The 24,320-nt window shown below is 43.5% G+C and overlaps 1 protein-coding gene across 3 annotated transcripts; it reads left to right on the top strand.

Moving 5' to 3' along the window:
- The first annotated feature begins 1,116 nt into the window (after positions 1-1,116).
- LOC106579858 (indoleamine 2,3-dioxygenase 2-like) lies at positions 1,117-23,677 on the top strand. 3 transcript variants are annotated; one of them, XM_014160153.2, is made up of 10 exons: positions 1,117-1,331; positions 2,281-2,376; positions 2,772-2,891; positions 21,317-21,435; positions 21,809-21,823; positions 22,033-22,132; positions 22,216-22,333; positions 22,423-22,474; positions 22,609-22,757; positions 23,069-23,677. In XM_014160153.2, the coding sequence occupies exons 1-10, from the start codon at positions 1,239-1,241 to the stop codon at positions 23,530-23,532; spliced, it is 1,326 nt and encodes a 441-aa protein (XP_014015628.1). In that variant the 5' UTR covers positions 1,117-1,238; the 3' UTR covers positions 23,533-23,677. The 3 variants fall into 3 exon arrangements, with proteins under 3 accessions (XP_014015628.1, XP_014015631.1, XP_014015629.1); XM_014160154.2 differs by having other exon boundaries at positions 1,197-1,331; positions 2,168-2,376; XM_014160156.2 differs by lacking the exons at positions 2,281-2,376; positions 2,772-2,891 and having other exon boundaries at positions 1,126-1,331.
- The last annotated feature ends 643 nt before the right edge of the window (positions 23,678-24,320 follow it).

Genomic DNA, 24,320 nt, shown 5'->3' with positions numbered 1-24,320 from the left:
GTTTCTGGGCCCGAGTAGTAGGCAGTTTAATGTGGGTACCGTAATTTCCGGACTATTAAGCGCACCTGAATATAAGCCGCACCCACTGAATTAAATGTTTTATTTATTTTGAACATAAATAAGCCGCACATGTCTATAAGCCGCAGGTGCCTGCCGGTACATTGAAACAAATAAACTTTACACAGGCTTTAACGAAACACGGCTTGTAACAAAAATAAATAGGCTTTAACGAAAAATAAAACATTTGCAGTAAGCTTTAGTTGTCTTTTTGCACTGAGTCAATTCCTCGCGCTGCTGTTTCCAACGTCTTATCATCGACTCATTAAGACCAAGCTCCCGTGCAGCAGCTCTATTTCCTTTTCCAACAGCCAGATCAATCGTCTTCAACTTGAAAGCTGCATCATATGCATTTCTCCGTGTCTTTGCCATGATGAGGGTGACAAAATGACTACCGTAATCAGAATGATGGGAAGTTTGAGAGCGCTCGATTTAATCTAAACAGTAAACAAAAAAGTTATTTGACCTTAACCCGTTTGGCAATTTCATTGGTCTAATGAAAGCTTCATGCCGCCAAAAAAACGGAGCACGTCACAGAATGTGGTTTTTTTGGGGAAAAAAAATTGAAAGCGGGAAAAATCCATATATTAGCCGCGTCATTGTTTAAGCCGCGAGGTTCAAAGCCTGGGAAAAAAGTTGCGGCTTATAGTCCGGAATTTACGGTACGTTTTTCATCCGGCCGTGAAAATACTGCCCCCTATCCTCAACAGGTTTAAGTGAATAAGTACAGAGATTTGGTCATCTAAATCACCTGAAATCATGTGATTCTAACCATTGTAATGTGTTATCTATTCCACTAGATGAGGCTGCTGCGTTACTATTTTCTTCACTGCTATATAAGCTGCTCTTTTGTTATCAAAATAACAATGTGTAATTAATTTACTGTAACACGTTTCTCGCATAAACATGTTTATAGACTAACAGTACAAGTCAAACTAGGTCAAGTCAAACTCAACCCTATAACTACTAACTCATGATGTGATGAGACCATTGTGCAATAGTGTGGCTAAAGGTAAAAAGAAAAGTTGTGTAAGCAGATCTTTGTTGACAGGATTTACAAGTGAACTCTGTGCTGGGGTCCAGACAGTTTGAGGTCTGGATGGACTCACTTTGCATACTTACCAGATCATTTAAACTGCCTGACAATCACTGCACATATTAGGGATCCTCTTTCAGCCCCCATGGCCACTACTATCACAGACTCACAGAAGCCTTTCTCTCTGGACCCCTACCATGTCTCTGAGGTGTTTGGCTTCATCCTCCCTGCACCCCTGGTAGGTACAGCCTCCTTATCTTTTGGGATACCCATTGCATTTGCAATTAGTGTCAGTCATTAGTTGTTTCCCATTACAACTCTTGCTTATAGTCATTATGTTGTTTGTTAAATCAAAGTAAGTGGAAAGTAAGTAGTATTGATATATTTGTAAATGTTGTAAGCAGGTTGTAACTTTCTCAGCCTCAGACAGTGACATTAGTTTCCCTGAGACCCCCAAATCAAGCTGTGGTTAAGACTTGGTGTTTTTGAATTTGGAGTGCAGATGAGAGCATTCCAATCCAGGCAAGGTTGATACATGCTATACTTTGTTGAGGCAGAATTGGGATGAGCTGTTGCCACTTCTCAAGGGTTATGTTATTGTTCTGTGCTGGACTTTGATGTTATGCATTTCATAGACTCCTGTTAAGGCCATTGTGTTCTGGAACTGTTGTTTCTGTAAAATAACTGTTGTGTAGCAATATGATTGTATTATCACCTCCCACTATATAAGGGAAATCTAATCATTGACTCTTGGAGCTCCTTCCCTGACTGCGATCAGAGACGGATCTACCTTGCCGCTGCTCGTATGCATTAAAAGATTCACTTTTATACCATAAAATTAGTCTCTGCTTAATCTTTGGATCTAGTTTCCACAACAACATGCAATTGGCATCCTTTGTGTTTGCCCTGTTAGTGAACTTTATCCTTGATAAAGCAAAGCATTGATGCAATGAGGAAACAGCAAGATTGCTTTTCTAACTACTGATATGTCCAGGGCATCATTTGGAATACATAAAATACGTGGAATAGATTTTATAACTGTAATTTCATAAGCTTGTTTGACACTTTCCACAGTTGCTTGTGGCCTACTCTGCATAACCTATCCTGATACGAGACAGAGCATCCAACAAAATGATTAATTGAGGGACAATACATTGACACTTTCAATATGACTCAATACCCTAAAGACAGAGTTGCCGCCATACTACCAGCCCTGGATGGACATTGCCCTGCATGTTACAGAGCTCATCTACTCTCACACGCTGCGCTCCCACATTCTCAAGGTAAGTCTATGCTGTAAAACTCAGCTGATCAGTAAACGGGTCAAATAGGGGGGAATGGATTGGAATTCTACCACCTGGTTGAATTCCACAAACTTGGTTTGGAACACATTATACAGTGGAAATGAAATAGATTTATATATTCAACAGTTTTTGGTGACAGTTCCACATAAAAAAGTAACTTTTTATAACAATGTGTGACTTCACCTGCGCAGAGATGACAAAATATAAATCCAATTTGATCATGAAGATAATTAATTTAATAAATTAAATTACATAGCCTGAAGCATTTACATACAAAAAAAGTGAAATGGGTAATGTGTCAAGCAGAGTATTCATAATTACTCACATTTGTAAGTGATATAGTGTCAGCTCCATTCTTCCATTTACTCACTTAGATGCCCCTGCTGAACACCCGGTTCCTGGAGAGCCACAGAGAGCTGCGTCTGGCCCATTTGGCCCTGAGTGTGATGACCATGGGCTACGTGTGGCAGGAGGGGGAGAATGACACAGTCAAGGTTTTTCACCAACCCTTCTTATTATGTAGAGTTGAAGTCAGAAGTTTACATACACTTAGGTTGGAGTCATTAAAACTTGTTTTTCAACCACTCCACATATTTCTTGTTAACAAACTATAGTTTTTGCAAGTTGGTTAGGACATCTACTTTGTGCATGACAAGTAATTTTTCCAACAATTGTTTACAGACAGTTCATTTCACTATCACAATTCCAGTGGGTCAGAAGTTTAACTTCTCTAGGGCCAGTGGGACGAAATCGTCCTACCTACGTAACAGCCAGTGGAATCCTGTGGCGCGTTATTCAAATACCTTAGAAATGCTATTACTTCAATTTCTCAAACATATGACTATTTTACACCATTTTAAAGACAAGACTCTCGTTAATCTAACCACACTGTCCGATTTCAAAAAGGCTTTACAACGAAAGCAAAACATTAGATTATGTCAGCAGAGTACCCAGCCAGAAATAATCAGACACCCATTTATCAAGCTAGCATATAATGTCACATAAACCCAAACCACAGCTAAATGCAGCACTAACCTTTGATGATCTTCATCAGATGACACACCTAGGACATTATGTTATACAGTACATGCATGTTTTGTTCAATCAAGTTCATATTTATATCAAAAACCAGCTTTTTACATTCGCATGTGACGTTCAGAACTAGCATACCCCCCGCAAACTTCCGGTGAATTTAATAAATTACTCACGATAAACGTTCACAAAAAACATAACAATTATTTTAAGAATTATAGATACAGAACTCCTCTATGCACTCGCTATGTCCGATTTTAAAATAGCTCTTCGGTGAAAGCACATGTTGCAATATTCTAAGTAGATAGCCCTGCACTACAGGGCTAGCTATTTAGACACCCACCAAGTTTAGCCCTCACCAAAGTCAGATTTACTATAAGAAAAATGTTATTACCTTTGCTGTTCTTCGTCAGAATGCACTCCCAGGACTTCTACTTCAATAACAAATGTTGGTTTGGTTCAAAAAAATCCATAGTTATGTTCAAATATCCTCTGTTTTGTTCGTGCGTTCAAGACACTATCCGAAGTGTAAAGAAGGGTGACGCGCACGACGCGTTTCGTGACAAAAAAATTCTAAATATTCCATTACCGTACTTCAAAGCATGTCAACCGCTGTTTAAAATCAATTTTTATGCCATTTTTCTCGTAAGAAAGCGATAATATTCCGGCCGGGAAAGCGTGTTTACGTTCAAAGAGAGAGAAAATAAAAACATGGGATCCCCTCGTGCACGAGCGTCAGTCTGCTGGTCCTCTGATAGACCACTTACCCAAGGCGCTAAAGTTTTTCAGCCAGCGGCTGGAATTACATCATTCAGCTTTTTCCCGGGTTCTGAGAGCCTATGGGAGCCGTAGGAAGTGTCACATTACAGCAAAGATCCTACATTTTCAATAAACAGAGCCAAGAAGCCCAAGGAATGGTCAGAGAGGGTACTTCCTGTACAGAATCTTCTCAGGTTTTTGCCTGCCATATGAGTTCTGTTATACTCACAGACACCATTCAAACAGTTTTAGAAACTTTAGGGTGTTTTCTATCCAAAGCCAATAATTATATACATATTCTAGTTTCTGGGCAGTAGTAATAACCAGATTAAATCGGGTACGTTTTTTATCCGGCCGTGTAAATACTAGCCCTAACAGGTTAAATACACTAAGTTGACTGTGCCTTTAAACAGCTTGGAAAATTCCAGAAAAGTATGTCATGGCTTTAGAAGCTTCTGATAGGCTAATTGACATCATTTGAGTCAATTGGAGGTGTACCTGTGGATGTATTTCAAGGCCTACCTTCAAACTCAGTGCCTCTTTGCTTGACATCATGGGAAAATCAAAAGAAACCAGACAAGACCGCAGAAAAAAAAATTGTAGACCTCCACAAGTCTGGTTCATCCTTGGGAGCAATTCCCAAATGCCTGAAGGTACCACGTTCATCTGTACAAACAATAGTACGCAAGTATAAACACCATGGGACCACGCAGCCATCATACCGCTCAGGAAGGAGACATGTTCTGTCTCCTAGAGATGAACGTACTTTGGTGCAAAAAGTGCAAATCAATCCCAGAACAACAGCAAAGGACCTTGTGAAGATGCTGGAGGAAATGGGTACAAAAGTATCTATATCCACAGTAAAACGAGTCCTATATTGACAAAACCTGAAAGGCCGCTCAGCAAGGAAGAAGCCACTGCTCCAAAATCGCCCGATTTCTTGTTTGATTTCTTGGCTGATTTCTTTTGATTTTCCCATGATGTCAAGCAAAGAGGCACTGAGTTTGAAGGTAGGCCTTGAAATACATCCACAGGTACACCTCCAATTGACTCAAATGATGTCAATTAGCCTATCAGAAGCTTCTAAAGCCATGACATGATTTTCTGGAGTTTTCCAAGCTGTTTAAAGGCACAGTCAACTTAGTGTATGTAAACTTCTGACACACTGTAATTGTGATTTATAAGTGAAATAATCTGTCTAAACAATTGTTGGAAAAGTTTCTTGTGTCATGCATAATGTAGATGTCCTAATCGACCTGCCAAAACTATAGCAATTTGTGGAGTGGTTGAAACACTTAGGTAGGAGTCATTAAAACAAGTTTATGTAAACTTCTGACTTCAACTGTATATAAACTCAGCAAAAAAAGAAACGTCCCTTTTTCAGGACCCCGTCTTTCAAAGATAATTCGTAAAAATCCAAATAACTTCACATATCTTCATTGTATGGGGTTTAAACACTGTTTCCCATGCTTTTTCAATGAACAATAAACAATTAATGAACATGCATGCACCTGTTGAACGGTCGTTAAGACACTAACAGCTTACAGACGGTAGGCAATTGAGGTCACAGTTATGAAAACTTAGGACACTAAAGAGGCCTTTCTACTGACTCTGAAAAACACCAAAGAAAGATGCCCAGAAAGATGCTCATCTGTGTGAACGTGCCTTAGGCATGTTGCAAGGAGGCATGAGGACTGCAGATGTGGCCAGGGAAATAAATTGCAATGTCCGTACTGTGAGACGCCTAAGACAGCGCTGCAGGGAGACAGGACGGACAGCTGATCGTCCTCGCAGTGGCAGACCACGTGTAACAACACCTGCACAGGATCGGTACATCCGAACATCACACCCGCAGGACAGGTACAGGATGGCAACAACAACTGCCTGAGTTACACCAGGAACGCACAATCCCTCCATCAGTGCTCAGACTGTCCGCAATAGGCTGAGAGAGGCTGGACTGAGGGCTTGTAGGCCTGTTGTAAGGCAGGTCCTCACTAGACATCACCAGCAACAACGTCGCCTATGGGCACAAACCCACCGTCACTGGACCAGACAGGACTGGCAAAAAATGCTCTTCACTGACGAGTCGCGGTTTTGTCGCATCAGGGGTGATGGTCGTATTCGCCTTTATCGTTGAAGGAATGAGTGTTACACTGAGGCCTGTACTCTGGAGTGGGATCGATTTGGAGGTGGAGGGTCCGTTATGGTCTTGGGCGGTGTATCACAGCATCATCGGACTGAGCTTGTTGTCATTGCAGGCAATCTCAATGCTGTGTGTTACAGGGAAGACATCATCCTCCCTCACGTGGTACCCTTCCTGCAGGCTCATCCTGACATGACTCTCCAGCATGAAATGCCACCAGCCATACTGCTCGTTCTATGCGTGGTTTCCTGCAAGGCAGGAATGTCAGTGTTCTGCCATGGCCAGCGAAGAGCCCGGATCTCAATCCCATTGAGCACGTTTGGGACCTGTTGGATCGGAGTAGTGAGGGCTAGGGCCATTCCCCCCCAAAAAATGTCAGAGAACTTGCAGGTGCCTTGGTGGAAGAGTGGGGTAACATCTTACAGCAAGAACTGGCAAATCTGGTGCAGTTCACGAGGAGTAGATGCACTGCAGTACGTAATGCAGCTGGTGGCCACACCAGATACTGCTTGTTATTTTGACCCCCCCCCCCCCCCCCCCTTTGTTCAGGGACACATTATTCTGTTTCTGTTAGTCACATGTCTGTGGGACTTGTTCAGTTTATGACTCAGTTGTTGAATCTTGTCATGTTCATACAAATATTTACACATGTTAAGTTTGCTGAAAATAAACGCAGTTGACAGTGAGAGGACGTTTCTTTTTTTTGCTGAGTTTACATGTACTGTAGTTATTATCACCAGGAGATCCCCACATTGTAGCCTGTACATTGAATATATTCACTGATCATGTACTCTTCCTTGGCAAATAAAGGTGCAGTTCAGGTATGAATCTATGTGAGACATTCTTTTTCAGTCATATCCAATACCAGGTGTATCAAACTCCATTCTTTCAATGATGCTTTGTCTGCGTGTACAGTATGTATTACAATTATACACTTCAACAGTTTTTACCGCTCCTGGGACATCAATTATTACACATTGTAACTATGCAATAGACTTGAAACATGATTTAAGTAAAGGCTGAGTTGTAATTCATATATACAGAAAAAAACTGTAAACTACACTTCCTATGCATATCTAACTCCCTTCATTTGCATTAATCTGAGGACACAGGATAGGTGTAATATTTCAATGAGATACTTAATTTCAACCAGTGGAGAATGTGAAACACTTTATTGAAAGTTCATTATCCAGGTGTTATAAATACAATACATGCATTATAAATATTATAATTGTAATATTATATTATAACTACAAGTTCAATCTGTACTTCAATGCACATATGGTGTGCATTATAAAAAAAGATGAAGAAAGAGGAGGTGGGGAGAGAGGTGTAGAAGACAGAAAATAGGTAAAACAGAGGAGCAGGGAAGACAGCATATGATTAATGAATTACAGTGCTACCCTAATATTCTCTCAGTCCATCACAATTACATAGTGTCTCTAGAGGTGTCTTCTAACCAGCCTTGGGCTCCCATTCGGCCCGAAGGTTATCTTAAGAGCGGGTGAGTTGGCGATGACGGGACTGGCTTCTTCTCTCACATCAAAACATACCTGCAGATGAGAGACAGATGGATAGAGAGAGATCATAATTAAAGCTTTTTTTTGTTTTATTCTAACACTGTCAGTCATAATCATTAGGAGGTGAAATGCAAAACTGACCTTGGATCATTAACTCTGGGACTACTACATCTCTATCTGTATTTCAATGTAAAGCATCTCTTTAATAATACTTCTTGTTGACTCGACCAAGTGACCTCTCACCTATGATCATGCTGTACCCACTGTGTCAGCCAGTTCAGATGAGAGCGGAGTTCACCAACACAACTGATATAACCTAGATGATTTAGGGAGACCGGGGAGAGGGATGAAGTGAAGGAGAGAGACCGTTATTGAGAAAATAAGGTGGTTAAAGAGACAGTGTTCAACAGGAATCTGTGTGTGTAGTCTCACCTGGTGTCCACACTAACTGGCTACAGAGTACTTTATGCTGAAAAACAGACACATGAGGACAAACAATAGAAGATAATGTCATTATTAGACTTTTACATTACCAGATCACAACTGACTACATAAATACCACTTGAAGCTTGATGATGACTTGATCATTTGAATCAGTTGTGTAGTGCTAAGGCAACAGCTGGTGAGGTGTCAGGTTCGCCTCTGTACTTAAAGGGTGATTATTCCAACTCTCTGTGAAATGCTGCAGACCTGCCTGCAGATGAGGTAAGAACACATATCCCACACAGTGGATAGAATTTGACAGGTCAAGGCTTCCTCCAAATTGTGCAGCAAGTTGTAGTACTGACATGTCACAGCACTCCAAACATCTCTCTATAACATCTCTCCACGCTAACAGAGAGAAAGAAAAGGTTTTGTGGAGGGCAGGAACCTAATCTCTGTGGTCCTGTGTTCTTGCTCCATGAATAGTGAACACTGAGGTGGGTCCGAGGTTATAGAAATGCAAGTTGTGTGTGCCACTGTGAGTGGTTACTGACTGTATGTGACGCAGACACCTATCTGAGTGTACCTGAAACACTTAAATATAGAGGGCTATGTGTCTCACCACTTGGTTATTGCAAGGCTAACCCCCAGGGAAATCATGACTTGGCAGCAACAGGGGCTTGATAATCAAGTGAAAATGGCTGAGTGTTTATGTTGTGAAAATCTGAAAATTTGCAGCTGACATCCTAAGGATTTTTTAATTAATGCATGTGAGACAGGTTCCATGTACAACAAGACAGGTAGAGATGAAGAAAGAAAAATAACACAGAACAGTTTAATTACCTCTGGTTATGGACACTTTTTCCAGCAATAAAGCTTCCACGGCCTGTTCCTCGGACAGTGAACATACATCTGGCAATATCTACATTTTCGACCCGTTGATCAGCTCGCACTCTGAAAGTAAAGACAATAGCTTATTTTGTGTAGATATGAAAACAATAACTGAGATATGACCGTTCAATCTAAAGCAGCAGATGTCATTTTCAGGATAAGTCAATACAGCACAGAAAGCTTAACACCAGACTGGTATTGTGGTTGTTCATTAGGTGATGGGAAATATGCAATATGCATACAAAAAAATATACTTACCTTCCTTGAAAATCCATCTATACCGCCAAAGATGACAATGTTGTATATTGAAAAAAAGCATTGGAATTAAAAGGGAAATGTTTAAACTATTAACCTGCTTCTTTATTTATATATTACCAGTTGATGAACAACTCCAATTTCATACATCATTGAACATTTGTCTACGAATAAGTAAGAATAAAAAAGTTAAAATAACTTCTTAGATTTGATGGAGACATTATACACTGCTCAAAAAAATAAAGGGAACACTAAAATAACACATCCTAGATCTGAATGAATGAAATAATCTTATTAAATACTTTTTTCTTTACATAGTTCAATGTGCTGACAACAAAATCACACAAATAATCAATGGAAATCCAATTTATCAACCCATGGAGGTCTGGATTTGGAGTCACACTCAAAATTAAAGTGGAAATCCACACTACAGGCTGATCCAACTTTGATGTAATGTCCTTAAAATAAGTCAAAATGAGGCTCAGTAGTGTGTGTGGCCTCCACGTGCCTGTATGACCTCCCTACAATGCCTGGGCATGCTCCTGATGAGGTGGCGGATGGTCTCCTGAGGGATCTCCTCCCAGACCTGGACTAAAGCATCCGCCAACTCCTGGACAGTCTGTGGTGCAACGTGGCGTTGGTGGATGGAGCGAGACATGATGTCCCAGATGTGCTCAATTGGATTCAGGTCTGGGGAACGGGCGGGCCAGTCCATAGCACAATGCCTTCCTCTTGCAGGAACTGCTGACACACTCCAGCCACATGAGGTCTAGCATTGTCTTGCATTAGGAGGAACCCAGGGCCAACCGCACCAGCATATGGTCTCACAAGGGGTCTGAGGATCTCATCTCGGTACCTAATGGCAGTCAGGCTACCTCTGGCGAGCACATGGAGGGCTGTGCGGCCCCCCAAAGAAATGCCACCCCACACCATGACTGACCCACCACCAGACCGGTCATGCTGGAGGATGTTGCAGGCAGCAGAACGTTCTCCACGGCATCTCCAGACTCTGTCACGTCTGTCACATGTGCTCAGTGTGAACCTGCTTTCATCTGTGAAGAGCACAGGGCGCTAGTGGCGAATTTGCCAATCTTGGTGTTCTCTGGCAAATGCCAAACGTCCTGCACGGTGTTGGGCTGTAAGCACAACCCCCACCTGTGGACGTCGGGCCCTCATACCACCCTCATGGAGTCTGTTTCTGACCGTTTGAGCAGACACATGCACATTTGTGGCCTGCTGGAGGTCATTTTGCAGGGCTCTGGCAGTGCTCCTCCTGCTCCTCCTTGCACAAAGGCGGAGGTAGCGGTCCTGCTGCTGGGTTGTTGCCCTCCTATGGCCTCCTCCACGTCTCCTGATGTACTGGCCTGTCTCCTGGTAGCGCCTCCATGCTCTGGACACTACGCTGACAGACACAGCAAACCTTCTTGCCACAGCTCGCATTGATGTGCCATCCTGGATGAGCTGCACTACCTGAGCCACTTGTGTGGGTTGTAGACTCCGTCTCATGCGACCACTAGAGTGAAAGCACCGCCAGCATTCAAAAGTGACCAAAACATCAGCCAGGAAGCATAGGAACTGAGAAGTGGTCTGTGGTCACCACCTGCAGAACCACTCCTTTATTGGGGGTGTCTTGCTAATTGCCTATAATTTCCACCTGTTGTCTATTCCATTTGCACAACAGCATGTGAAATTTATTGTCAATCAGTGTTGCTTCCTAAGTGGACAGTTTGATTTCACAGAAGTGTGATTGACTTGGAGTTACATTGTGTTGTTTAAGTGTTCCCTTTATTTTTTTGAGCAGGAACAGGAACAGAGAATTTGTCACAGATCCCTCCGGAACTTTCATTACGCACACCTGTCCCTTATTACCACCTATTAGTACTTGTATAAGTGTACCCTTTGGTTTACGTTGAGCTGTCAATTATTGTTCCAATGGCCGTTGGTCGTGTGAGTAGCTGTGCTGTGTTGTTTTGGCTTCGTGCCACATATATTGCGCAAATGATTACCGGTCTTGTCTCGTGTGGTATCATTGTGCGCTTGTGTTAATTATTCAAGGTACTCCTCATTCTTTTGTTTGGGTTTCAATCCTGTGTTTTTGTTACATGTTTGTTTGGTCTTCGTCCCCATGCCTTTACACGGCACGCAGTAATTTGGGTAAAGAAATTAAAACTATTACGGATCACTGTGCCTGTCTCCCGATCCCTTCATACCTACGTGACAGAATAATCGACCATTAAGGGAGACAGCGGGAATGGCCCGTCCGACGACGCTGCGACTGGTCCGTCTGGCGCCGCCGTAACTTTGGCAGCTGCAACTAAGCCGTCCGACGTCGCCACAATGGGTCCGTCCGGCAACGCCACTTCAGCAGCCACAACTCGCCTGTCTGACTCCGCCACAACCGGTCCGTCCGACGTCACTGCTACTGGTCTGTCCGACACCGCCGCAACTTTGGCAGCGGCAAGTGGCCCGTCCAATGACGACGCAACTTCGGCAGCTGCATCGGGTCCTTATCGACCCGCACTGCGTTCTGTGATCGTCCTCAAGGCCGGTGTCGTTGCACTGCTGGTGCAGTGCGTCAAGGGGGGGTGCTGTCATGGATCCCTCTGGAACTTTCATTACACACACCTGTCCCCTATTCCCACTGATTAGTACTTGTATAAGTGTACCCTTTGGTTTCCATTGGGCTTGTTGATTATTGTTCCAATGTCCGTTGATCGTGTGAGTACCTGTGCTGTGTTTTGGCTTTCGTGCCACGTGTATTGCACAGATGATTACGGGTCTCGTCCCGTGTGGTATCATTGTGCGCTTGTGTTATTTATTCGAGGTGCTCCTCGCTCTTCGTTTGAGTTTCAACCCTGTGTTTTTGTTACGTGATTGCTTGGTCTTCGTCCCCGTGCCTTTACACAGCACGCCGTAATTTGGCCTTAACCTTTTTGGGCTAGGGGGCAGTATTCGGAATTTCGGATGACTGACGTGCCCAAAGTAAACTGCCTGTTACTCAGGCCCAGAAGCTAGGATATGTATATAATTGGAAGCATTGGATAGAAAACGCTCAAGTTTCTAAAACTGTTAAAATAATGTCTGTGAGTATAACAGAACTGAAATGGCAGGTGAAAACCAGAGGAAAATCCATCCAGGAAATGGGATTGTTTTTTATGTGAGTGGTTTTCCATTGAAAGCCTATTGACTATATAGGGGTTTAGCGCCCAGATTGCAGTTCCTATGGCTTCCACTAGATGTCAACAGTCTTTAGACATGGTTTCAGGCTTGTTTTTGAAAAACGACAAAGAATAAGACCTTTTGGTAAGTGGTCTATGGAATCATGCAGTACTGGATTGCGCGTGTGACTGTGTGCACGCTCTTCATTCTTTTTCCTTTCTATTAAATACGCTATTGTCCGGTTGAAATATTATCGATTATTTAGATAATTGACAACCTGAGGATTAATTATAAACATCGTTTGACATGTTTCGACGAACTTTAACGGTACTATTAGGATGTATTCGTCTGCATGTTTTGATCACCTTTGAGCCAGTGGATTACTGAACAAAACGTGCCAACAAAAGTGAGTTTTTGGGATATAAAGAGGGACTTTAATGAACAAAATGACCATTTATTGTGTAGCTGGGACCCTTTGGATTGCCAACAGAGGAAGATCTTCAAAGGTAAGTGATTTATTTTATCGCAAGTTCTGACTTTCGTGATGCCTCTGCTTGGTTGGAAAATGTTTGTATGCTTTTGTAAGCGGGACGCTGTCCTCAGATAATCGCATGGTATGCTTTCGCTGTAAAGCCTTTTTGAAATCTGACAAAGTGGCTGGATTAACAAGTTAATCTTGTAACCGATGTATAACACTTGTATTTTCATGAATGTTTATTACTATTTTTGTAATTTGAATTTGGCGCTCTGCAATTTCACCGGATGTTGTCGAGGTGGGACGCTAGGGTCCCAATGAGCCGAAATAAGTTATTTAAAAAAAAACGTATTCCTGCATCTGTCTCCCGAATCATTTATACCAGCGTGAAAGTATTTTTGCCGAGCAATGCAATGAAGCTAGATCATTTAGGCAATGATACCTGCACCATCTACACGCTGCAAAGACTCCCTAACTATTCACCATTGTACACGATGGCCCATTGCTTGGAGACTTCCTTTGACCATTCTAAAGCCTGCATGGGGCATCCTTGTTTTAATGGCCCTGACGTTCTGGTCTAACTCTTTATCTGACATATCAGAATGGTATTCCCTGACAGATATATTGTTTTCTTTCATCCTTCTGTAAAAAAAGCTAACCATTACACTGTCATGAAATATGATTATATTGACTATGAAACAAATAGGACATGGCCTGCTTATGAGTTGCCATGAAAGAAAATTAGATGAATTCAACTGAAAATGGCGAGAACAGGCGGTCGTAGCTAAATGCTTTTGGTTAGCTTGAGAATAATAGTTGCATGATTTATCATTTATTATTCTACACTACCGTAGATCTTTGTTTCTGTCCATTTTGTTTGTGGCCATTTTGAGCTGTAATCGAACCCACAAATTGACTTCCTGATGTGCCGCCCCCCAGGTGGTGAGGTTAGGCAAGAACATATCTGCCATGCTGACCCTCAACACGGGGCCCCTCACGGGTGCGTGCTTAGTCTTCTCCTCTACTCCCTATTCACCCACAACCGTGTGGCCGCGCACGACTCCAACACCATCATTAAGTTTGCCGACGACACGACAGTGGTAAGTCTGATCACAGACGACGAAGAGACAGCCTATAGGGAGGAGGTCCGAGACCTGGAAATGTGCTGCCAGGACAACAATCTCTCCCTCAAAGTCAGCAAGAAATAGCAGATGATCATGGACAAAAGGAAATGGATAGCCGAGCGCACCCCCATTCATATCGACGGGGCTGTAGTACAGCAGGTCGAGAGTGTCAAGTTCCTTGGTGTCCACAACACTAAGGAACTATCATGGTCCAAACACACCAACACAGTCTCTTCCCCCTCAGGAGGCTGAAAAGATTTGGCATGGGCCCTCAGATCCTCAAAGTTCTACAGTTGCAGCATTCAGAGCATCTTGACTGGCTGCTTCCCTGCTTGGTTTGGCAACTGCTTGGCATCTGACTATAAGGTACTGCAGAGGGTAATGCGTACGGCCCAGTACATCACTGGGACCGAGCTCCCTGCCATGCATTTACATACTTATGCAAATTGCATATCTGTATTTAATTTTCAATACATTTGCAAAAATGTCTAAAAACCTGTTTCTAAAAACACTATCAGTATAGGGTATTGTGTGTAGATAGGTAAGATATATATTTTTTTAATTCAAGCTGTAACACAATGTAGAATAAGTCAAGGGGTATGAATACTTTCTGAAGGCACTGTACATCAAATTTATTTGTCACATGCGCTGGATACAACAGGTGTAGACCTTACAGTGAAATGCTTACTTACAAGCTCTTAACCAACAATGATGTTTTAAGAAAAATACCTAAAAAATAATAAATAAAAGTAACCAATAAGTAAAGAGCAGCAGTAAAATAACAATAGTGAGGCTATATAGGAGGGGGTACCGGTACAGAGTTAATGTGCGGGACACCAGTTAGTTGAGGTAATTGAGGTAATATATACATGTAGGTAGAGTTATTAACGTGACTATGCATAGATAATAACAGAGTAGCAGCAGCGTAAAGTGGGGGGGGGGGGGCAGTACAAATAGTATGGGTAGCCATTTGATTAGATGTTCAGGAGTCTTATGGCTTGGGGGTAGAAGCTGTTTAGAAGCCTCTTGGACTTAGACTTGGTGCCCCGGTACCGCTCGCCGTGCGGTAGCAGAGAGAAGAGTCTATGACTAGGATGGCTTGAGTCTGACAATTTTTAGGGCCTTCCTATGACACCGCCTGGTATAGAGGTCCTCGTTGGCAAGATGCTTGACCCCAGTGATGTACTGGGCCATACGCACTACCCTCTGTAGTGCCTTGCGGTAGGAGGCCGAGCAGTTGCCATACCAGGCAGTGATGCAACCCGTCAGGACGCTCTCGATGGTGCAGTTGTAGAACCTTTTGAGGATCTGAGGACCCATACCAAATATTTTCAGTCTCCTGAGGGGGAATAGCTTTTGTTGTGCCCTCTTCACGACTGTCTTGGTGTGCTTGGACCATGTTAGTTTGTTGGTGATGTGGACTCTCAACCTGCTCCACTACAGCCCCGTAGATGAGAATGGGGGTGTGCTCGGTACTTCATTTCCTGTAGTCCACAATCATCTCCTTTGTCTTGATCACGTTGAGGGAGAGGTTGTTGTCCTGGCACCACACGGCCAGGTCTCTGACCTCCTCCCTATAGGCTGTCTCGTCATTGTCGGTGATCAGGCCTACCACTGTCATCGGCAAACTTAATGATGGTGTTGGAGTCGTGCTTGGCCGTGCAGTCATGAGTGAACAGGGAGTACAGGAGGGGACTGAGCACGCACCCCTGAGGGGCCCCCGTGTTGAGGATCAACGTGGCAGATGTGTTGTCACCTACCCTTGTCATGTACATATTACCTCAACTACCTTCTACCCTTGCACATTGTCTCTGTACCGGTACTCCGTCTATATATTCACATGATAAAAATGTTATTGTGTTACTATTTCCTTTTTTTATTTTGCAAGTTTTTCATACATTTTAAATCATTGTTGGGAAAGGGCTCGTTAGTAAATATTGCATGATCTACATGGTATTCGGCGCATGTAACAAATACAATTTTATTTGAATAAATCCTGCACACAACGTGCTTGTTTTCCATTTTCTTCTTGATCAGGAATCCTATTTGATTTAACGTGTGTCACATCTGCTCCTGCCACTCCCTCTAGTGCTCATCCGGTGTCTCCTTGACCTGCCACCACTCCCCCAGTGCTCTCTCCCTCTCTGTGTGTGTGTGATTGTGTGGGCAGAGACAGGTGTGCTGGAGTCAGAGCAGATCCCCACCAGCTGCAACCTGTTCCATAATCAAGACCTCTACAAATACTCAGTCCTGCCACTTCCATACTACCAGATCGTAATCTCTGCCCAGTCAGTCCATGTTTCTAGCTGTTTGTTCCGATTGTGCCTGTTTTCCTTTGCCTGACGCTGTTTTCCTCTCCGCTACAGTTCTGCCCACTCTGGTCCCTGTCTCCAGTCCGACTTCTCATCTGTCCTGCTACTCAGTCCTCGATTCCCCACTCTACGCTCCTTTGGATTCCCCTCCGGACCTGCTTACCCTGTCCCCACACCTCTCGCTCCAGCTTCAGCCTCCGCACCTGGTTTCCAGCAACCCGTCCAAGCTTCCCCTGGCCTGCATTCAATCTTCCCCCCGTGTTTCAATAAATACCTTGGTTACCTCATCCCAGTCTCCTCATCTGAGTCTGCTCTTGGGTTCACCTGTTCTGCTTCGCGTGACAATATGTATGAAAGTGTTTGGTGAAATGTGCATAAGAGGAGAGTCATTACCAATAATTCTGCACCTTTTAATAGTTACAGTTGAAGTCAGAAGTTAACATACACCTTAGCCAAATACATTTAAACTCAGTTATTCACAATTCCTGACATTTAATCCCACTAACAATTCCATATCTTAGGTCAGTAAGGATCACCACTTTATTTTAAGAATGTGAAATGTCAGAAAAATAGTAGAGAATTATTTCTTTCAGCTTTTATTTCTTTCATCACATTCCCAGTGGGTCAGAAGTTACACTCAATTAGTATTTGGTAGCATTGCCTTTAAATTGTTTAACTTGGGTCAAACATTTCGGGTAGCCTTCCACAAGCTTCCACAATAAATTGGGTGAATTTTGGCCTGTTCCTCCTGACAAAGCTGGTGCAACTGAGTCAGGTTTGTAGGCCTCTTTGCTCGCACACACTTTTTCGGTTCTGCCCACAAATGTTCTGTGGGATTGAGGTCAGGGCTTTGTGATGGCCACTCCAATACCTTGACTTTGTTGTTCTTAAGCCATTTTGTCACAACTTTGGAAGTATGCTTGGGGTCGTTGTCCATTTGGAAGACCCATTTGCGACCAAGCTTTAACTTCCTGACTGATGTCTTGATGTTGCTTCAATATATCCACAATTTTCCTTCCTCATGAAGCCATCTATTTTGTGAAGTGCATCCGTCTCTCCTACAGCAAAGCACCCCCACAACATGATGCTGCCACCCCCGTGCTTCAAGGTTGGGATGGTGTTCTTCGGCTCGCAAGCCTCCCCCTTTTTCCTCCAAACAAAATTATGGTCATTATGGCCAAACAGTTCTATTTTTGTTTCATCAGACCAGAGGAGATTTGTCAAAAGTACGATCTTTGTCGCCATGTGCAGTTGCAAACCGTAGTCTGGCCTTTTTTATGGCAGTTTTGGAGCAGTGGCTTCTTCCTTGTTGAGCGGCCTTTCAGGTTATGTCGATATAGGTCTCGTTGTCCTGTGGATATAGATATCTTTGTACCTGTTTCCTCCAGCATCTTCACAAGGTCCTTTGCTGTTGTTCTGGGATTGATTTGCACTTCTCGCACCAAAGTAGGTTCATCTCTAGGAGACAGAACGTGTCTCCTTCCTAAGCGGTATGACGTCTGCGTAGTCCCATGGTGTTTATTCTTGCGTACTATTGTTTGTACAGATTAACTTCTCTAGGGCCAGTGGGATGAAATCGTCCCACCTACGTAACAGCCAGTGGAATCCTGTGGCGCGTTATTCAAATACCTTATGCTATTACTTCAATTTCTCAAACATATTACTATTTTACACACTCTCGTTAATCTAAACACACTGTCCGATTTCAAAAAGGCTTTACAACGAAAGCAAAACATTAGATTATGTCAGCAGAGTACCCAGCCAGAAATAGACACCCATTTTTCAAGCTAGCATATAATGTCACATAAACCCAAACCACAGCTAAATGCAGCACTAACCTTTGATGATCTTCATCAGATGACAATCTTAGGACATTATGTTATACAGTACATGCATGTTTTGTTCAATCAAGTTCATATTTATATCAAAAACCAGCTTTTTACAATAGCATGTGACGTTCAGAACTAGCATAGCCCCCGCAAACTTCCGGTGAATTTACTAAATTACTCACGATAAACGTTCACAAAAAACATAATTATTTTAAGAATTATAGATACAGAACTCCTCTATGCACTCGCTATGTCCGATTTTAAAATAGCTTTTCGGTGAAAGCACATTTTGCAATATTCTGAGTAGATAGCCCGGCATCACAGGGCTAGCTATTTAGACACCCACCGAGTTTAGCCCTCACCAAAGTCAGATTTACTATAAGAAAAATTGTATTACCTTTGCTGTTCTTCGTCAGAATGCACTCCCAGGACTTCTACTTCAATAACAAATGTTGGTTTGGTTCAAAATAATCCATAGTTATGTTCAAATATCCTCTGTTTTGTTCGTGCGTTCAAGACACTATCCGAAGTGTAAAGAAGGTTGACGCGCACGACGCGTTTCGTGACAAAAAAATTCTAAATATTCCATTACCGTACTTCAAAGCATGTCAACCGCTGTTTAAAATCAATTTTTATGCCATTTTTCTCGTAAAAAAGCGATAATATTCCGACCGGGAAAGCGTGTTTACTTTCAAAGAGAGAGAAAATAAAAACATGGGATCCCCTCGTGCACGAGCCTCAGTCTGATGGTCCTCTGATAGACCACTTACCAAAGGCGATAATGTTTTTCAGTCAGGGGCTGGAGTTACATCATTCAGCTTTTTCCCGGGTTCTGAGAGCCTATGGGAGCCGTAGGAAGTGTCACGTTACAGCAAAGATCCTCAGTTTTCAATAAACAGAGCCAGGAAGCTCAAGGAATGGTCAGAGAGGGCACTCCCTGTACAGAATCTTCTCAGGTTTTTGCCTGCCATATGAGTTCTGTTATACTCACAGACACCATTCAAACAGTTTTAGAAACTTTAGGGTGTTTTCTATCCAAAGCCAATAATTATATACATATTCTAGTTTCTGGGCCGTAGTAATAACCAGATTAAATCGGGTACGTTTTTTTATCCGGCCGTGTAAATACTGCCCCCTAGCCCTAACAGGTTAACGTGGTACCTTCAGGCATTTGGAAATTGCTCCCAAGGATGAACCAGACTTGTGGAGGTCTACATTTTTTTTTCTGAGGTCTTGGCACTGAGTTTGAAGGTAGGCCTTGAAATACATCCACAGGTACACCTCCAGTTGATTCAGAAGCTTCTAAAGCCATGACATAATTTTCTGGAATTTTCCAAGCTGTTTAAAGGCACAGTCAACTTAGTGTATGTAAACTTCTGATCCACTGGAATTGTGGTAGAGTGAATTATAAGTGAAATAATCTGTCTGTAAATAATTGTTGGAAAAATGACTTGTCATGCTGTGCCTGCTCCCCGCACTCGCCCTGACGAGCGTGTCACCAGTCCGGGGCAACCAGAGCCGGCTCCATGCACCAGGCCTCCAGTGCACCTCCCCAGCCCGGTACGTCCTGTGCCTGCTCCCCACACTCGCCCTGAAGAGCATGTCACCAGTCCGGTGCAACCTGCGCCGGTGCCCAGTCCAGGCACGGCGTCCAGTCCCGCTCCAAGGCCAGAGCCTTCCTCTGCGCCAGTGCCCAGTCCAGGCATGGTGTCCAGTTCCGCTCCATGGCAGGAGCCTACCTCTGCGCCGGTGCCCAGTCCAGGCACGGCGTCCAGTCCCGCCCCAAGGCCGGAGCCTTCCTCTGCACCGGTGCCCAGTCCCGCTCCATGGCAGGAGCCTTCCTCTGCGCCGGTGCCCAGTCCAGGCACGGCGTCCAGTCCCGCTCCATGGCCGGAGCCCTCCTCTGCGCCGGTGTCCAGGCACAGCATCCCGTGCCGCTCCAAGGCCGGAGCCTTCCTCTGCGCCGATTCCCAGTCCAGGCACGGCGTTCAGGCCGGCGCCATAGCCGGATCCGGGGTCTTGGAGGGGGCTACGAACCGCACCGGAGCCGCCACCGACACTAGTCACCCCCCCACCCTCCCCATTTGGTTTCAGGTTTTGCGGCCGGAGTCCGCACCTTTGGGGGGGGTTACTGTTACGCCCTGACCATAGAGAGCCCTTGGTTCTCTATGGTGTTGTAGGTCAGGGCGTGACTAGGGGGTGTTCTAGTCGATTTATTTCTATGTTTGGGATTGAGTATGGTTCCCAATTAGAGACAGCTGATTATCGTTTTTGCTTTTGTGGGATATTGTTTTGTGTGAGGGCATTCAGCACCACGTAGTTCACGTTCGTTGTATGTTTATTGTTTTTTGTTAAAGTTTTCACTGCAAATAAAGATGTGGAACTCAACACACGCTGCGCCTTGCTCCGTCCATTATCACGACCGTGACATTTGATGACTCCAACCTAAGTGTATGTAAACTTCCGACTTCAACTGTATATTTCCAATTTGGATCGTTATGATTTAATGACTGCAAAGAAAATGTATTGATCTACTGGGATTTTTTTAGAGATAACTTTCTGTTTTGTCTGCATGGATTCAAGAGAAGTATACATTTGCAATTTTGACGGTATATAGTTTTGAGGAATGTATTTATGTTTTTAGAATGCAACTACATTTTGAAAATGCATTTACTGTTTTATAAAAGCCCCCAGTTCTGTGACTTGTCAACTCTATTTTGAAAATCGAAAACATTGTTCCAAAGAATGCTTGAACGCGATTGATAAAAACTGTAATATCGTCCAACTGTAAATCAAAGGTGAAATTATCAAGCAACTTTGGCACCTTCAGGTTTGAGATATGGAACATCAACAAATAGTTACTGGATGCAAACATTTTCGGGACTTACTATATGTACATTGACTATCTGTAAACAACCCCAGGCATCATGCAATGCACCGAGAGTATCATGAAAATAATTGCATGTCCCTCTGATATGAACTCTTATCTCCCAATAGATGCTCCCCCGCAACCTGGCCATTCCATACTGGAAGGTGTCTCAGAGTCTAGGCCTTCCTCCCATCCTTACCCATGCAGACGCAGTACTGGCTAACTGGAAGAAGAGGGATCCACATGGGTAAGTTTTGAATAATCAAGATTCTCCGGGGCGGCAGGTAGCCTCGCGGTTAGAGAGCAAGTAACCGAAAGGTTGCTGGTTTGAATCCCCAAACTGAGAAGGTGAAAAATCTGTCGCTATGCCCTTGAGCAAGGCACTTAACCCTAATTGCTACAGGTTCGCTGTTGAATAGCAGACCCTAGCCATGACCCCACTCTCTGTGGGTTTCTCAGGGAGAGTGGGATATGCAAAAAACACATTACCTGTGTGAAATTGGACAAAGATAAGCACCCCCCAAATTATTATTATCTGCTCTTCTGTTATATTTTTGTCTCAGTGATATTTAAGGGAAATGTGTTTCTTTTTCATGTCACCACCTCATCTCCCGTACCAGACCATTTGACATGGAGTAAGTATTGCCTTGAATAATTGATTCCAACCAGCTGTATTTGTAGATTCCACACATTCCAATAGTCTTTGCTCGTTGGCTCTCGCTGACATTTGAAATCATACTATTGCAATCTAACAATCTTCTGAAATGTTTGCAGGAATGTTAACTTCTTCTACCAGCTGTCATTGTGGCCATGGTGATAGTTGTTGTTTTCATCGCTCTCCCAGGAACTTGGAGCTTCTTGTCACTCTGCCTGGTGGGGACAGTGTGAGGGGGTTCTTCATGGTCACTCTGCTAGTGGAGCTGGCTGCAGTGCCAGCCATCAAGGTGAAGGCCTCTTCTGAAACACACAGAGCTGTAAAATGAGATGCCTAATTCTGAGTGACATTGTTAATGTGTGTGTGTTTCAGAGTATTCCTCTGGTTATTAATGGGGTCCAGTGTGGTGATGCTGAGACGGTGACAAGTGCACTAGAGGAAATCAGCCAGGCGATGGAGGGCATGACAGATGCACTCAAACTGATGCATGGTACTACAACTGAAACAGATGTTTTACTGTGTTGATATTCAGTCCAGTTCACCTGCATTCTCAGCATATAGATGTATCTTATGTTCCAGCGTATGTCAAGCCAGAAGTCTTCTATGGCATTATAAGGATCTATCTGTCTGGGTAAGTACTGAACACCCCTAGTAGGCCTAAACGATACAAAATGAGTCTGGCAGAAGTGAATTGTCTTAGTTGTCTGACAGAAGTTAATGACACGTAAAATATGACTGTATTCATAATGTATGTGTGTGGATCAGGTGGAAAGATAACTCATCCATGCCAGCTGGTTTGGTGTATGAAGGCATCCAGGCAGAGCCTATGGAGTATTCTGGTGGGAGTGCTGCCCAGAGCAGTCTGCTGCACTGCTTTGATGAGCTGCTAGGAGTCAAACATGAGGAAAATTGTGGTAAGAAAGGAAAATTAGACAGGTCCAGAGGAGTCAATATTACCACACAATAATTAATAAATGTTTTGCAGAGATACAAATGGCTGTGTTAATAAGTACATCTTAACAGATGTTTTCTTTGGCAATAAGGAAGTGTTCACTTAAACCATAAAGAGTTATGATGGTGGAGTTGTGTTATACATACTGTATGTGGCTGCAGGTCTACAACATATTGGCATGGCATTATATTTTACATAGACATATTTTTTAACACAAAGGTCTCCTGATGATGTTATTTCCACTGAGGGTGAATATGCTTTCTACTTGTACAGGAGCCTTTCTGACCCGTATGAGAAACTACATGCCCTCTTCCCACAAGCATCTAATCCAGGACATATCTCTGCAGCCCTCCCTGCGAGGCTTTGTCCAGCAGGAGGCCAGTGAGCTTTTGACCGCAGCTTTTCAGCTATGTGTGACCAAGCTAATGGCCCTCCGCAGCTACCACATCAACGTGGTCAGCCGCTTCATCACCGTGCCCGCTGCCCGTGCCCGCCAGCTGCGAAGCCAGGGCAACAGTTCCCAAGAGGAGACTGTCAGCAGGGCGCCCACGGCTCTGGAGGAGACGGGCACTGGCGGCTCGGGCATCATGAGCTTCCTAAAGACTGTGAGGGACCGCACACGGGACGTCTCCCTGCCTCTGGACAACAGGGCCATGCAGAAGAGCACAAATGGAGCACAACCTCAAAACACACAATACACAACTCATCAAACACATCTGCAATCTAACACATTTTAGAGACACTTTTATACCTACAGTGTGTTTAATAAATTAATGAGATGACTTGTAATTATGAGAGGTTTGTGCATGACAAGGTTTGATGTCTGACTAAACGAGTCCCAGTGTTATTGACATGCTCTTTATAAATGATGCCACTCTTTCAGTTCAATCCTTAATTTAAACAATCCGTGTTCGTTTCCATTAAATGCAACCACTAATCTCTTTATTCAATCTAAAATTGAATGTAAAATATATTGGATGACTAGTCCAGACTGACTGTGCTCATACCACAACCCCAAATCCTGAATGGCATTTGGTCATAGTCAGAAAACTCCCCAGGGCAACTCCCTGATCCCCAGGGCAGACTGAGGAAAGTTTTGAAAGTTAGCTTATCATGACCTGACAGTTAATACATACAACCAGGGTGATACTTAACCGTAATTTGAGTACTGATTTCATATGTCATCACGGACAGTATAGTTAGGGTTTGTTATTGAAATAGTTGTAAACCTACTTCTGTATTTTATTCCTATTTTATGTGACCTGTCCTAAATGTCCTGTTTGGGAGTTTTTGCTAAAGAAGTAATTGAAGGTCCCTGCAGTTCATCATGATGACTAATATAAACCTGTTGCAATACAACCTCCACTGTCAGCAAAGAGCAGGTGTCCCACAAAAAGCTGCAGTGCCCAGAGACACCAGAGTTGGGCACTGACTCGTACAGCATGGCTCACAGACAGAGAGAGAGAGAGAGCTGTGACGTGGTGAGGTTGGACCCAGGTGCAGAAAAAAGACCAGACGAAGAATC

Source organism: Salmo salar, chromosome ssa20 (assembly GCF_905237065.1).
Source record: "Salmo salar chromosome ssa20, Ssal_v3.1, whole genome shotgun sequence".
Classification (NCBI taxonomy): Eukaryota; Metazoa; Chordata; class Actinopteri; order Salmoniformes; family Salmonidae; genus Salmo; species Salmo salar.
Note: the sequence above shows the minus strand (reverse complement) of the source record. Positions and strands in the feature narration are given on the sequence as shown.

Coding starts and splice junctions, on each gene's coding strand:
- LOC106579858 (XM_014160153.2), top strand. CDS start 1,239: ATGGCCACTACTATCACAGACTCACAGAAGCCTTTCTCTCTGGACCCC. Junction 22,133..22,215: donor CTGCAGTGCCAGCCATCAAG/GTGAAGGCCTCT, acceptor TGTGTGTTTCAG/AGTATTCCTCTGGTTATTAA. Junction 22,475..22,608: donor ATAAGGATCTATCTGTCTGG/GTAAGTACTGAA, acceptor TGTGTGGATCAG/GTGGAAAGATAACTCATCCA.